This window comes from Rhinatrema bivittatum, chromosome 9 (assembly GCF_901001135.1).
Source record: "Rhinatrema bivittatum chromosome 9, aRhiBiv1.1, whole genome shotgun sequence".
NCBI classification, from domain to species: domain Eukaryota; kingdom Metazoa; phylum Chordata; class Amphibia; order Gymnophiona; family Rhinatrematidae; genus Rhinatrema; species Rhinatrema bivittatum.
Window position 1 is genome coordinate 230,099,343 of NC_042623.1, and position 14,260 is coordinate 230,113,602.

General features: G+C 48.5%; 1 protein-coding gene across 8 annotated transcripts in view; it reads right to left on the minus strand.

Annotated features, from left to right (window-relative positions):
* ATP13A3 (ATPase 13A3) overlaps positions 1 to 14,260 on the minus strand; it is a 535,999-nt gene that overhangs the window by 107,774 nt on the left and 413,965 nt on the right. For 6 of the 8 annotated variants that reach the window (XM_029615360.1, XM_029615358.1, XM_029615362.1 and 3 more), the window contains 2 exons: positions 8,242 to 8,446; positions 1,416 to 1,603 (listed from right to left, as the gene is read on the minus strand). In XM_029615360.1, the coding sequence (XP_029471220.1) occupies positions 1,416 to 1,603; positions 8,242 to 8,446 (393 nt within the window). The remainder of the gene's footprint in view (positions 1 to 1,415; positions 1,604 to 8,241; positions 8,447 to 14,260) is intronic. The other 2 variants (XM_029615363.1, XM_029615359.1) reach the window with 1 other exon arrangement.

Consider the following 14,260-nt stretch of genomic DNA (forward strand, 5'->3'; position numbering starts at 1 on the left):
TGTGCGATGCCCCCAGGCTGAGGTACAAACCTTGTGCAGATCAGTAATGGACATGCACTGGGGGCACCATTGAAAACCAGAGAATGCCATGAAAAAGTCAGCGAGTGATCAATGGCTGGTGGCCACCGAGGAGCAACATGCCGGGAATAGACTGCTAGGAAGGTGAAAATAACCTACCGCAATGCAGAAAGGGCACCGACCGGAGAAGAGGGACCCAATGTTGAAAAACCGAAGAACTGGTTAAGAGAATTGAGAAAATACACTCTAAAGAGCAGAGCTCCACCACCGCGAGGAAACTACTTTTCGGGAAAAAAAAAAAGAGACTGAAAAGGGACCCCGCATAGATGTGCATATAGTGGCATGCTGGGCATGTTCAGTGTGCCAGTCAAAGTTCTAGAAACTTTGACAAAAGTTTTCCGTGCCGGGCTTCATCTGATGCTGTCACCCACATATGAGGACTACCATATTGCTTGTCCTAGGAGAAAAAACTTGTGATTTTAATGCACTTTAGTTACCTTGATACTCAAACTGCTATAATTAAGTACTGCAGTTTAGTGAATTCAGCACTAATATTCCCATGGAGGTTACACTAGTGATGGTAAAATCTGTTCTTTATCTCTTTAGGGAACATGCAGTCCTGGTTCCCCCCTTTCCCACTGGATTTGCTTAAAAGAGCCATAAACCCTGAATTTGATGCCCCTCCTACAACACCGAACACCCCCTCTACCCCACTACCAAAAAGCCCCCCCCACCGACAACCTGTGAATTAAGCCCAGATCCCTAGTGATAACCCTACCCCTATTCAAAATTACAACCATCACCTCCTCCTGTCAAAGACCCACCTGTTACCATTTGGCACCTGGGTCGACAACAGGCAGCAGTGATCCCTAGTTGCTCCTGTCCCACTAGCAGCATCTCCAAAATGGCACTGGCCAACACAAAGCTCCCTTATGTCCTACATGTGAGGGGGCAAAGGTTCAGGTCAGTCAATACCATTTTGGATGATGGTACCAGCAAGCCAGAAGCAACTGAATTTCTACTTCTTTCTAACCTCAAGGCTCAAAATATTAAGGGTGGATCTTGACGGCAGCGTGTTTGGAAGTGTGAGTGAAGATAGGTTTTTATTAATTCATACTTTTTGGGGGAGCATCAGCAGGTGCAAAAAGTACTGCTGACAGCATAAGCAGCTTAACTACACCTCTTGATGTATAGTAACTACCATAATTTAACAGATCACATTTATTGCGATCCACGTTAAGCCTTTTGTATGGTAATGAACTGCTTTACATACATTTGCATGTAATGCTTATTCAAGGTAAGAGGAAATAAAGCACTCATCATGTTTCATTTGGCATTTCTAATATACAAAGTGACATGAAAAAGAGCAAATGGAATGGCCAAAGACAGGAACTTACAGTTTTTGTAGCAGGGTTGTCTAAAGGGTTTCCCTTTGGAAACCACAATTGCCACTATCAGGTACTGAAAACTGGAGATAAAAAAGAGTGTTGTGTTTTCATAATTCTGGATGTTGTGCTCATCAACATGTGTGCTATTTATGTCATGTGAAGAGTTGGCGTGGGAGCTGCTTGATAGATTACACACACTAGAAAAGAAGAGCAAAAAAATACTGCATCAGATACTCATTGGATTCTCTTATTTCATCCTGTTCAATATCATGAAATTATTCCATACTTAATAAAAGCACGACACAATACTAAGAGCAGCGACACTATCATGCCACTGCTGTATTAATCATGGTTGAAGGAGCATCCACAGTTGGTGAAAGAATATTAGGCACCCTAGGCGAACCTTTGGTCATGCACCCCCCTCCCCAACTTATCTTCAGCCCAGTACTTCTTCCTACTGGTAGCAGTAGCTCCACCACAGAGCACTGCCTTGTTTGGTAATAGTGGCTCTGACACAGCATCCCTTTGGGTCTCATGCTGCCAGGATTTTGCCACCCTCAAAATTTTGGTGCTCTGTGCGACTGCCTAGTTTGCCTAATGGAAGCACAGGCCCTGGGAACGGTATGTGAAAATATTTCAAATTGTCTTCCAGTTTGCAGCAGCGGGTACAATACAACCTTAGGCAAGAAGGGGGCAGTATATGTGTGAAAACCCTTTGTCTTTTGAAAGGGCACTGCCTTATTTATAAGTTCGAAATAGCAAATGTTGCTTACCTGTAACAGGTATTCTCACAGGACAACAGGATGTTAGTCCTCACATATGGGTGACATCATCAGGATGGAGCCCAATCACGGAAAACTTCTGTCAAAGTTTCCAGAACGTTGACTGGCCCCTACTGGGCATGCCCAGCATGGCACTAACCCTGCAGCCAGCAGGGGTCCCCCTTCAGTCTTATTTGAAAGCTACAGGCAGCGCCGAAAAATAAAATAACAAAACGTTACGAACCCAACACCGCGGGGCGGCGGGTGGGTTTTGTGAGAACTAACATCCTGCTGTCCTGTGAGAACACTTGTTACAGGTAAGCAACATTTGCTTTCTCAGAGGACAAGCAGGATGGTAGTCCTCACATATGGGTGAATACCGAGCTGAGGATGTCCGAACATGCACCAAATGTACCCAAAGGCATGCAACAGGCACAACAACTGGGGCGGAATTTGGTAAAGGGCATCCTGAACCCCACCGGGCAGGCGGAAGGGTGTTGGTACGACACGTTGTAAACAGGTTACAAAGGACAGACTGGCCGAAGATGGAATCTTGCCTTCCGGCTTTGTCCAAGCAATAGTGGGCTGCAAAAGTGTGGAGGGAACTCCAGGTGGCAGCCCTGCAGATGTCAGGAAGCGGTACTGATTGTAGGTGTGCTACTGAAGTCGCCATGGCCCTCATAGAATGTGCTTTAAATACGGTCTTGAAAGGGAATGTCCGCTTGCTGATAGCAAAAGGATATGCAGTCCGCCAACCAGGAGGAGAGAGTCTGCTTACCCACAGGCTTCCCCAATTTGTTAGGGTGGAAAGAGACAAACAATTGAGTGTTTTCCCTGTGGGCCGCTGTACGGTCTAGGTAAAACGCTAGAGCCTGTTTACAGTTAAGGGTATGCAGAGTCTGTTCTCCTGGGTTGGCATGGGGCCTGGGAAAAAAGGTAGGTAGTATGATGGATTGATTTAAATGAAAATCCGAAACTACCTTAGGTAAGAATTTCGGGTGAGTGCGGAGTACCGCCCGGTCCTGCAGAAGTTTAGTGTAAGGCGGATAGGTAACTAGGGCCTGTAATTCACAAACTCTGCAAGCTGAAGTGATAGCCAAAAGGAAAATCACTTTCCATGTGAGATATCGAAGTTCACAAGAGTGAAGAGGCTCGAATGGTGGATTCATGAGCCGACCCAGAACTAGATTAAGGTCCCAAGAAGGGGCTGGAGGATGCAACGGGGGCTTGATGTGGAGCAAGCCCTTCAAAAAACGTGTTACAAGGGGGTGTACTGATATAGATATATCCCCAACACCTTTATAGAAAGCGGCTACCGCACTGACATGCATTCTAATGGAGGAAGTTTTAAGACCTGACTCAGAGTTGCCAGAGAGAGTCCAGAAACTTCGGGATTGGACAGGAAAAGGGGTCAAGAGACTGAGAAGAGCACCATGACGTGAACCTTTTCCATTTGTAAGAGTAAGCTTTTCTCGTGGAAGGCTTCCATGAAGCAATCAAGACACGGGAAACTGGCTCAGAAAGGTTAAGTGGTTGAAGGATTAACCTTTCAAAATCCATGCCGTCAGGGACAAGGCTTGAAGATTGGGATGTCGTAGGCACCCGTCGTTTTGAGTGATCAGAAGCGGGTCCTTTCCCAATGGAATGTGCTTGCGGATGGAGAGATCCTGAAGTATTGGAAACCACACTTGGCGTGGCCAGTGAGGTGCTATCAGGATCATGGTTCCCTTGTCCTGAGGTAGCTTCACGAGAGTCTTAGAGAGAAGAGGAAGTGGAGGAAATGCGTAGAGCAGACCGGTTGTCCAAGAGAGGGAGAATGCGTCTCTGGGTTGAGAGAGTTTGCTGCGAATGAGAGAGCAGTAGTTCTCCATTTTGCGGTTCTGTGGGGACCCAAAGAGGTCTATCCAAGGATATCCCCACTGTTGGAAGATGGAGTTCGCTACCAAGGGGTTGAGAGACCACTCATGCGGTTGAAAGACGCGACTCAGCTTGTCTGCCAACACATTGTCCACTCCCGGTAACCAGGTGGCCCTGAGGTACATCGAATGGGAGAGAGCTTCCTGCCAAATCTGCGCAGCTTCCTGACACAGAAGGAAGGAGCCTGTGCCTCCCTGTTTGTTGATGTACCACATTGCCACCTGGTTGTCCGTCTGAATCAGGATGACTTGATTTGAGAGGCAATCCTGAAAGGTCATGAGAGCATATCTGATTGCTCGAAGTTCCAGGAAATTTATTTGGTGTTTGGCTTCCTCTGGAGACCAAGAGCCTTGTGTCTGCAGATTGGCTACATGGGCTCCCCACCCGAGGTTGGAAGCGTCGGTGGTGAGAATGATTTGAGGATTTGGAGCCTGGAAGGGCAATCCCTGGAGGAGATTGGTCTGATTTTTCCACCAGGCGAGAGACAGACGGAGTGAGTAGGTTATGCGGACAATGGCTGACAGAGGCTGAATAGCTTGAGTCCATTGAGACCTCAGAGCCCAGTGCATGAGTCTCATGGCCAAGCGGTCCATTGGAGTGACATGGACTGAGGACGCCATGTGTCCGAGGAGGACAAGAAATTGGCGTGCAGTCACGGAGTGCTGAGACTGCAGCTGGTGAGCAAGGGACGCAAGAGTCAGTGCTCGTTGTCGAGGTAGGAAAGCCTTTGCCTGTAAGGTGTCCAAGTCTGCCCCAATGAATGATAAGGTTTGAGATGGGACTAAGTAGGATTTCTCGTAATTGACGAGAAATCCTAGCCGAATTAGAGTGTGTAAGGTTATATTGAGGGACAACAGAGCAGATTGCTGAGTGGGAGCCCTGATTAACCAATCGCCCAGCTAGGGGTAGACGTGAACCCCTTGGGTTCTGAGGAAGGCTGCGACAACTATGAGGCATTTGGTAAAGACTCGAGGCGCAGACGCTAGGCCGAATGGGAGCACTTGATATTGATAGTGCTTGAGGCCTACTAGAAACCTCAGGTACTTGCGATGAGCTGGAGTTATCGCAATGTGGGTGTATGTGTCCTGGAGGTCTAGAGAGCAGAGCCAGGCTCCTCTTTGTAGAAGAGGTAGAAGCGATCCCAAGGTAGCCATCTTGAACTTTTCTCGTTGAAGGCAGTTGTTGAGGGCGCGTAGATCCAAAATAGGACGGACACCTCCTGATTTTTTGGGGATTAGGAAGTACTGGGAATAGAACCCTAGGCCTTGCTGAGAGTATGGAACGGGTTCTATTGCTCTTGACTGGAGAAGGAGGGAAACCTTGTTCCAGAAAAATGGAGTGGTCGGACGTTCTCCACGTCTGTAGAGGTGGGGAGTCCGGTGGCAGGGCAAGAAAGTTCAGATGTTAACCCTGAGTAATGATTGCCAATACCCATTGGTCAGATGTGATTGGATGCCACATGTTGTGGAAGTGGCACAATTGACCTCCCACTGGTATGTGCGACAGAGGAATGTGGCTGCTGCTCTCTAAGTGGAAGTCAAAAACCTGAAGCAGGTCCTGGTTGAGGAGCTGCTTGTGGTTTTTGTTTACGGGTTTGACGAGACTGCGGTTTCTGATAAGGTCTCATGGCACGGGATCTGGATGGTGGGGGGTAAGACTTCTTCGGACGGAAGAATGACTTCTTAGAGTCCTTTCTGAAGGGCTGTTTTGAGGAGAAGTCAGAAGGCATCAAAGAGAGCTGTCTTAGGGTCTCATGATGGTCTTTTAATTCTGCCACCATCCATTGAATCTGCTCGCCAAACAGATTATCTCTGACACAAGGCAGGTTGGATAACCGGTCCTGTACTTCTGGGCGAAGGTCAGAAGACTTGAGCCATGCCTACCGCCTCACCGAAATGGCAGCTGCAGACACTCTGGTAGAAGTGTCAAAAATGTCATAAGATGTTCTAATCTCATGCTTACCTGCCTCAAAACCCTTGTTGACTAGGGTTTGTAATTATTCTTGAAATTGTTGAGGCAGGGAGTCTGAGAAGTCCTGTATCTGCTTAAAAATGACCCTGTTATATTGGGTCATATAAAGCTGATAGGCGGTAATTCGGGAGATGAGCATGGCCTTGGAATACTCAGCGACCAATGTTGTCTAGGAACTTCTGTTCCTTTCCAGGAGGAACAGATGAGTGAAGCTTTGACCTCTTTGCCCTTTTTTGTGCAGACTACAACGACCAAGTGGTGATGAAGCTGAGATTTTTGAAAACCTGGGGCTGATTGTACCAGATAGGTAGTGTCAGCTTTCCTGTGTACTGGAGCAACTGATCCAGGATGTTCCCAGTTCTTCTTGAGGAGATCGAGAAGTACCTGATGGATGGGTATAGATGTGATTAACTTGGGGGCATCCAGGAATTGGAGCAATTCCATCATCTGGTGCCTATCATCCTGTTAGTCTGCAACTGGAAGGGGACCAATTCGGACATTTCCTTCACAAAGTTTATAAAGGAGAGGTTCTCCGGAGGAGAATGCTTCCTACTCTCAGTAGGTGAAGTTGGTGAAAGTAAATCATCGGTGTCTGTTGAAGTGTCATCACCCCAAGTGTCGTAAGGATCAGCACCCGTTCCTCTAGGAACCAAAGGGGGACAGGGTGGTTATAGACCTGAAGGTCCCGGTCTAGGCTCCGAGGGAATTGGAAGAATTATCGGAGGTAATCGGAGGCATCGATGGCTGACTCGGTGGCACCGATGGATGTATTGGCACGGGACTTATTGGCATTGATGGCTGAGGCAGAACTCCAGATGGAGGTATGCGGAATGGTGTTTCTCCTCCCGATGACGCAGTCAATGGGGAGGGTATAGGAGCCATTGGAGACGCGGGAACCATCGGAGGAAAAACGCTCATAGGCGCTTCCATCCTGGATAGCAGCGGTGCCAGCGCTGCCGGAATCGGGTCGATGATCGGTTCCACAGATGGTGCCGGAGGAACCTGAAGACGCTGCATCGCCTTGTCGATGGCCTCCTGAACCATCCGGTCCAGTTTTTCTCGTAGATCTGGAGCAATCAGCCCCGGCTCCGGAACAGAAGGAGGCAGAGGCATAGCCGGAGGGACCACCGTTAAAGGCGGAGTCGCGGCTCCTGAACCCTGATCGGGTGAGGGTTGCCTCGGGGACTCGGTCACAGGAATGGTCAGTGCCTTTCCTGTGCGGCTCAGACGATGGCGAGGTTGATGATTTCGCTCCCTCGATGATCCGAGTCTTACGGTGTCGGTGGCGATGTTTCTCCCTGCGATCCCCTCGATCCTGAGGGGAGTGGAGGGTGTCGATGGCGGAGAAGTTGTCGATGGCGGTTGGTCACCGGTCGGTGGTCGATGCTGGTGCGAAGTTGATGGTGCCGGTTCTGACGACGTCGATGCGATGGACGAAGTCAGGGTTTGAGCACAGAAGAGAAGTTCCATCTTCTCCATTCTGGCCTTGCGACCCTTCGGTGTCAGTAAGGCACATTTGGTGCAGGTCAAGACATCGTGCTCGCATCCCTAGGCACATTACAAGGACTTTATGGGGGTCTGTGATAGACATGGTGCCGGTGCAGTCCGGGCACCGACGAAACCCTGACGCCATGGCCATAGAGAAAAAAATAAATTGAGCTGCGGTACTGTCGACAGCCAGTAGGCCGCGAGGGCCAATAGACAGTAATCGACGGAAAAACAGGTAAAAACTTACCGGAGTACCGCGGACTGAGAAAAGTTAAAGGGGGGACCCCTGTGGGGCAATTAACTTTTAGTAATTCCGTGAGGAAAATTCCTGTCAGGAATCTCTTCAGAGCTCCTTTACCGCGAGGCTACTGCTGCGTGGAAAAAAGAAGACTGAAGGGGACCCCTGCTGGCTGCAGGGTTAGTGCCATGCTGGGCATGACCAGTAGGGGCCAGTCAAAGTTCTGGAAACTTTGACAGAAGTTTTCCGTGATTGGGCTCCATCCTGATGATGTCACCCATATGTGAGGACCACCATCCTGCTTGTCCTGTGAGAAACAAAATATCCTAAATTTGCAGAAACCAAAAATCTCTAAGAGAAAAGACTAAGCGGTAATAGCATCTTCTGCTCTCTCTCCTTCGCGTTTAAACCTTATCACTGAAAATTAATTGAACTTTCTCTTCCCTTTAAGGTTACTTACTCTGACTTTGGTGTCCACGTTTCATACCACGGCTGCTCCTTAACCCACAGGAAGGCTATGGTTTGGAAGGCAATGCAGATGATAATTTGAGAGAGAACCGAAAGGAGCAATGGACCTGAGATGAGACCTGATGGTGGTCTTTGTGCAACAAGCTCCTTCCAGGCTGAATTTAAACTCACTGCAACAAGAAACAACAAGAAACTCACTGCAACAAGAAAAGAAACACATGAGTTTCATCAGGACTGGAACACTTGATTTCAGTTAAACAGTAGGTGTCCCAAGGGCATATTGAGAGAAGAAAGATTTTTCTAGTGGCTGAAGATCAGTAAGCATTGCTTGCTGGGTAATATTGGGACAAACGTTTGGGGAGAGATGAAATTGTGGGGCAAATTAATTTTTAGCATGTGCCTTGATAAAAAAAAAAAAAAAGACTAGGAAACAAAAGTAATTTCTTTTAGTATGTATGAGTCTTGATTAAAAGCTAGGAAAGGTAGTGAATTCTTTAAGTGTCTTTTGTTCCCTCCCACCCACATTTAAGCTCATTCTTTGATTTATAAACTTATCCCATAAGAGGGCATTTTCACATCAAAAATCAACAAGGGATTTATCTAAAACAAGGCAGTGATCTAGCACTCATCAATTAGCTTAATTGTCCCCTTGCAGGTTATTGCCAAATTAACATTAAATACACCATAAAATTTTAAAAGACTGATTCATACATCCCTACTCCCACTGCAACTTAAATTAACTAAGAACTCAATAATATTAAGATGCAGACAGCAGTCCAGCAGCGAGATGGCAGGCTTCAAGTATTTTGCATAGAGTGTCACATGTATGATCATCTACCAGTTGGCGAGAGTTTGTATGTTTGCGCCTGTGCAAAGAGCTCCTGTCTCAGCAAATGCTCTCTGGAGGCTAGAGTGGCAATCCTGGAAGAGCCAAGGCAGACAGGGATGTATACAGAGGAGACCATCAAGGACATAGTAGTCAATTCCCAACTCCAATCTGGCAGCCCCTGTGCTGCTTTGGAGGGTCAAGGTCATCCAGTTGGAGAGCATCATCCTAGCATATCATGAAGTGATCCTGTAGCAAGGACCTGCTCTTTAGGTGATGCATTGTCTTCTTGCACAGAGAATGAGTACCCAAGTGCTAGTGCTTAGGACGGAAGGGTTAGCTCTGCTGTCAGTTGGCGATTCGATTATTAGGAATGTCGATAGCTGAGTGACTGGTGGACATGAGGATCACTTGATAACTTGGTTGCCTGGTGTGACCTCACGTGTCACCTAGATAGGATTTTAGACAGTGCTGGGGAGGAGCCAGCTGTCACGGTACATATGGACACCAATGACATAGGAAGGTGTGGGAAGAAGGTTCTGGAAGCCAAATTTAAGCTCAAGTAGACAGTTGAAATCCAGAATCTCCAGGGTAGCATTCTCTGAAATTCTCCCTGTTCCATGCGCAAAACTCAAAGGCAGGCAGAGCTATGGAGTCTCAATGCATGGATAAGACCATGGTGAAGGGAAAGGGTACTTTAATTTTGCTAGGAACTATACTACATTTTGGGAAAAGGGAAAGCCTGTTCTGAAAGGATGAGCTCCACCTTAACCAAGGTGGAACTAGGCTGCAGTTGCTAACTTTCAAAAAGGAACAAGAGCAGATTTGAAACCAGAACATGGGGGAAAACTGATACTTTGCAGCGCATGGTTTGGAGGGAGGTATCTTCAAAGGATACTAAAACAGAGGACGCAAAAGTGGCCTTTGTGCCTATAAGTGAAGAACCACCTGAATTAAAAGATTCCAATCTACCCCAATCAGCTGATAAGCAGATTGTTAATACAAACAAAAAACACACTTTGAAAGGTCTGTATACTAATGCCAGAAATCTCAAAAGTAAGATGGGAGAGTCAGAATGCATAGCGCTAAATGAACAGGCAGACATAATTGGCATCTCAGAGACCTGGTGGAAGGAGGATAACCAATGGCACAGTGCTATACCAGGGTACAAATTATATTGCAATGATAGGGTGGATCAACCAGGTTGAGGGTGGGGAGTGGCGCTGTATCAAGTAGATTTTAAAAGCGTTGCTTGAGGAAAACAGCCCCATACATGCGTATGTGGGCCGCATGCAAGCAACATGAATTTAAGATGCCACAAAGTACGTGCATACATACCCGTGCACACGTCAAGAACAAGGGGGTGGGAAAAGGGCGGGGCATGGGCGTTCCTGGGCAGGGCCAAGAGTAATGCGTGTAACTAAATTTTAGAAAAGCCTCCATGGTGTGCGTAGGTGTATTATCCATGTAACTTTACTGCTAGCCTGAGGAGGAGCAAGTCTAGAGATCTCAAGTTTTAAGGATTTTCAAGACTGCTGAACTACCATATATACTCAAGGGGAGGGGGGGAAGAGAGCGAGTGCTGTAGGAAAGACAATATGACACTATATATATATCTACCACTGTAAGAGGGGCACTTTCAGCTCAGGGTGAGTTTGAATCATAAGAACCTTATCCAAAACCTTTTTAAACCTAAACCAACTGCAGTCACCTCATCCTCTAGCAGTCAATTCCAGAGCTTAATTATACATTGAGTGATTTGTTTTAAATGAACTACTTGCTAACTTCATAGAGTGCCCACTAGTCCGCCTATTGCCTGAGATAGTAAATAACCGATTTACATTTAACTGTAAAGTCTTTCATTCCCTGTACGTACCCGGATCAGTCCAGACAGCTGGGTTTTGTCTCCCCTCCAGCAAATGGAGACAGAGAAGTTTTGACTGACTGTACCATATACCCTGAGGTGTCACCTGCAATCTGTCAGTATTTGTCTCCAGCAGATAGTGGTGGTGCAAAAAAAAAAAAAGAAAGAAAAGTTTTCTACTGCCTTCCAGGGGGTTGTTAGGTCCTGGTGGGACCAACCCCCATGGTATCCGAGGCTTAAGAGCGGAAGGTCGGGGACCTTGTGAGCTCATCTGGTAGCCGGGTCTGGATGATACCGGCGAGCCCGGCTTACTCACCCCATTGGACCACAACAGAGCCTGTTGCTTGGAGGGAAGTTTTGATGTTTTAAAGTTTTGTTTTAAAAAGTAAATAAATAAATAAACAAACAAACAAACAAATAAATAAATAAACAAACAGGAGCGTTTCTTTATCTTCCCTCTTGCGACGCGCTGGGTTAAGGCAGTGCAGCTTCTCGGCTACAGTGATCCGGTCCCGTTTTCGGCATAGCCCCTGTGATGCTGCGGGGCTCGGCGTGCTTGGCTTGATGGGATGCCTGCGAATTTCTTGCGCGGCGGGCTTTGTTCCAGAAGCCTCCCGAGGGTGGGGGGGAGGGGACATCAAGGAACGCGTCGGGGGATAAATCTTCTAAGCGCCAGGAGCCAGGGTGGCTCTCTCCAGTGCAGCAGTCCTCCAGGACCGCACAGGATTCCTTTCCCCTCAGCGTGGGAATGGAGGCCATTTTGGCTGTCTTCCAATCTCCCACACGAACCGCGGAGGGGGATTTCAGGCTGGTGTCTCCTCAGGCGGGGGGGAATCGAGAGCCTGATATATCCGCTGCAGAAGATAAGGGGAACACTGGAGAGGACTCAGATTCCTCTTCCAGTTTTTCCTCTGACTTTGTCTTGCTGTTGCATAAGGCCAGGAGATCCGAGAAGCGCCGGGGGGGGGGGGGGGGGCGGGGGGGGATGAATCCTCCTCCTGCCCTGCCAAAAAGCCCAGAATTCCAGGGATGTCGGGGGCCTCAACATATGGACGGCCCAGAGGGTCTTCAGAGGCATGACCTGTGTCTGAGCCTTCCCATGATGTTTCGGCTCCGGAGGACTCACCAGGGCAGGACCCGGCCTTGGGTGACCAGGCGCTGGACAATCCAGCTCTGGTGGAGGTGGATGATCCTAGAGTATTGCTGTTGTTTCGCAGACAAGAACCCATCCCCCTGATACCCGCGGTTCTGGAGGAACTGGTTATTGAGTGCCCTCATGAGGTCAGCAAATTGGATTCCGTGGATCCTGTCATGGTGGGCCTGAGAGGTCAGACTAGGTCTTTTCCCTTCCATGCGTCCGTCACTGACTTGTTGTTTCGGGAGTGGGACACTCCAGCCACGGGGCTGAGGTCAGCCGAGCTATGGATAGGTTGTACCCGTTGCCTGAGGATGCTCTGGATTTACTCAGAGTCCCGAAAGTGGATGCTTCAGTCTCAGTGGTTACAAGGAAGGCTACCATTCACTGGGACTACTGCCCTAAAGTACCTTCAGGAATAGAAAGCTGGAAGCACACCTCAAGAAGATTTTTGAGGTGTCGGCCCTCAGGCGGCCACGTGTAGCAGTTTTATGCTGCGCGCAGGACTGCGTTGGGTTCAGCAGTTGCAGCAGGACAGGACCTTGTCAGATTCTGATGTTCACCGGGCAGAGCAGCTGGAAGCCGTGGTGGCCTATAGCGCAGATGCTCTGTATGATCTCCTCCGGACCTCCTCCAGGACCATGATATCCACAGTTTCCGCCCGCAGACGCCTGTGGTTACAGAACTGGGTGGCAGATGTGGATTCCAAGGCTCAGTTTGGATCCCTGCCTTTTAAGGGGAAACTGCTGTTCAGCAAGGACTTGGGGGGGATGATTAAGTCTTTGGGAGATAAAGTACATAAGTTGCTGGAGGATAAGCCGAAGGTGAGAAGCTCCTCAGTGCTCCTGTTTCAGGGGTAACCACAATTTTCTGGCATCCAGATCAGGCTCTTCCACTAGGCAGCCTTTGGGCAAGCAGCACTACTGGGGGCAGTCCTTTCGTGGTCGGCGATCTGGCAGAGAAGGCGCCCAGAGATCAGTTGGGGCCAAATCTTCCCAATGAAGCGACGCCAGTCCACTCCTTTGTTCCGAGAATAGGAGGTCAGCTGACACAATTTTACAAGGAGTGGGCCACCATCACATCAGACCAGTGGGTCCTAAATGTGATAAAACACGTTTACGCGTTAGAATTTGCTTGGCCTCTAAAGGAAAAATTTCTGGTATCTCCCTGCTCGTACGAACAAAAGTGAAGAACTGTGCAGGACACGCATCAACATCTCAGCGACCTAGATGCGGTGGTTCCGGTGCCTCGGGAGGAGCAAACAGGCCATTACTCCATTTACTTCATAATACCGAAGGAGGAGGGCACTTTCTGATCCATATTAGACTTGAAGAAGGTGAACAAAGTCCTGCGATCATCAGAAGTATCTGATTTATGAGTCTGGCCACGGATCCCAGGACCTTCACCAAAGTGATGGTGGTGGTGGTAGCGGCGAGACTGCGGAGAGAGGGGGTCCTTGTACATCCTTATTTGGACAACTGGTTGACTCGGGCGAAGTTGGAGGACTGCTGCAGAACTTCAGTTGATCTAGCCCTGTGATGCCTGAGCTCACTGGGATGGATCGTCAATCGGGCCAAGAGCCACCTGAACCCTTCCCAGACGCTGGCATTTCTAGAAGCGCAATTCGATACCAGGCGGGGGAAAGTTTTCCTCACAGAGGAGCGTATCTCCAAGTTGCAAGCTCAGGTCCGCAGCTTGTTAGCCAACCGCTTACCCCAAGTTTGGGATTACTTACAGGTCCTCGGATCCATGGCATCCACCTTGGATTTGGTTCCATGGGCGTTCTTTCATATGAGACCTCGTCAATCTGCCTTACTTTCCCGCTGGGACCCCATGTCCAAATAGTTCCAAGCTGCCTCTTTCCCTTCCAGAGATCGCTTGGTCCAGTCTAGCCTGGTGGCTCCTTCCGAAATCCCTGTGACGGGGAGTGGACTTGGACATTCCTTCTTGGATAGTGGTTACTACAGATGCCAGTCTCTCCGGTTGGGGGGCGGTCCATTGATCAAGGAGGGAGGCTGCTTGGTCTATCAACCATCTGGAGACCAGGGCTGTCCAGCTGGCATTACAAGCTCTGCTTCCTCTTCTCCGGGGGCAGCTGGTGAGAGTACTGTCCAACAATATAGGCGGTGGCCTATATATTTATTTGAAAATGTTTATATACAGACATTAGTAGGGGAACATCATAT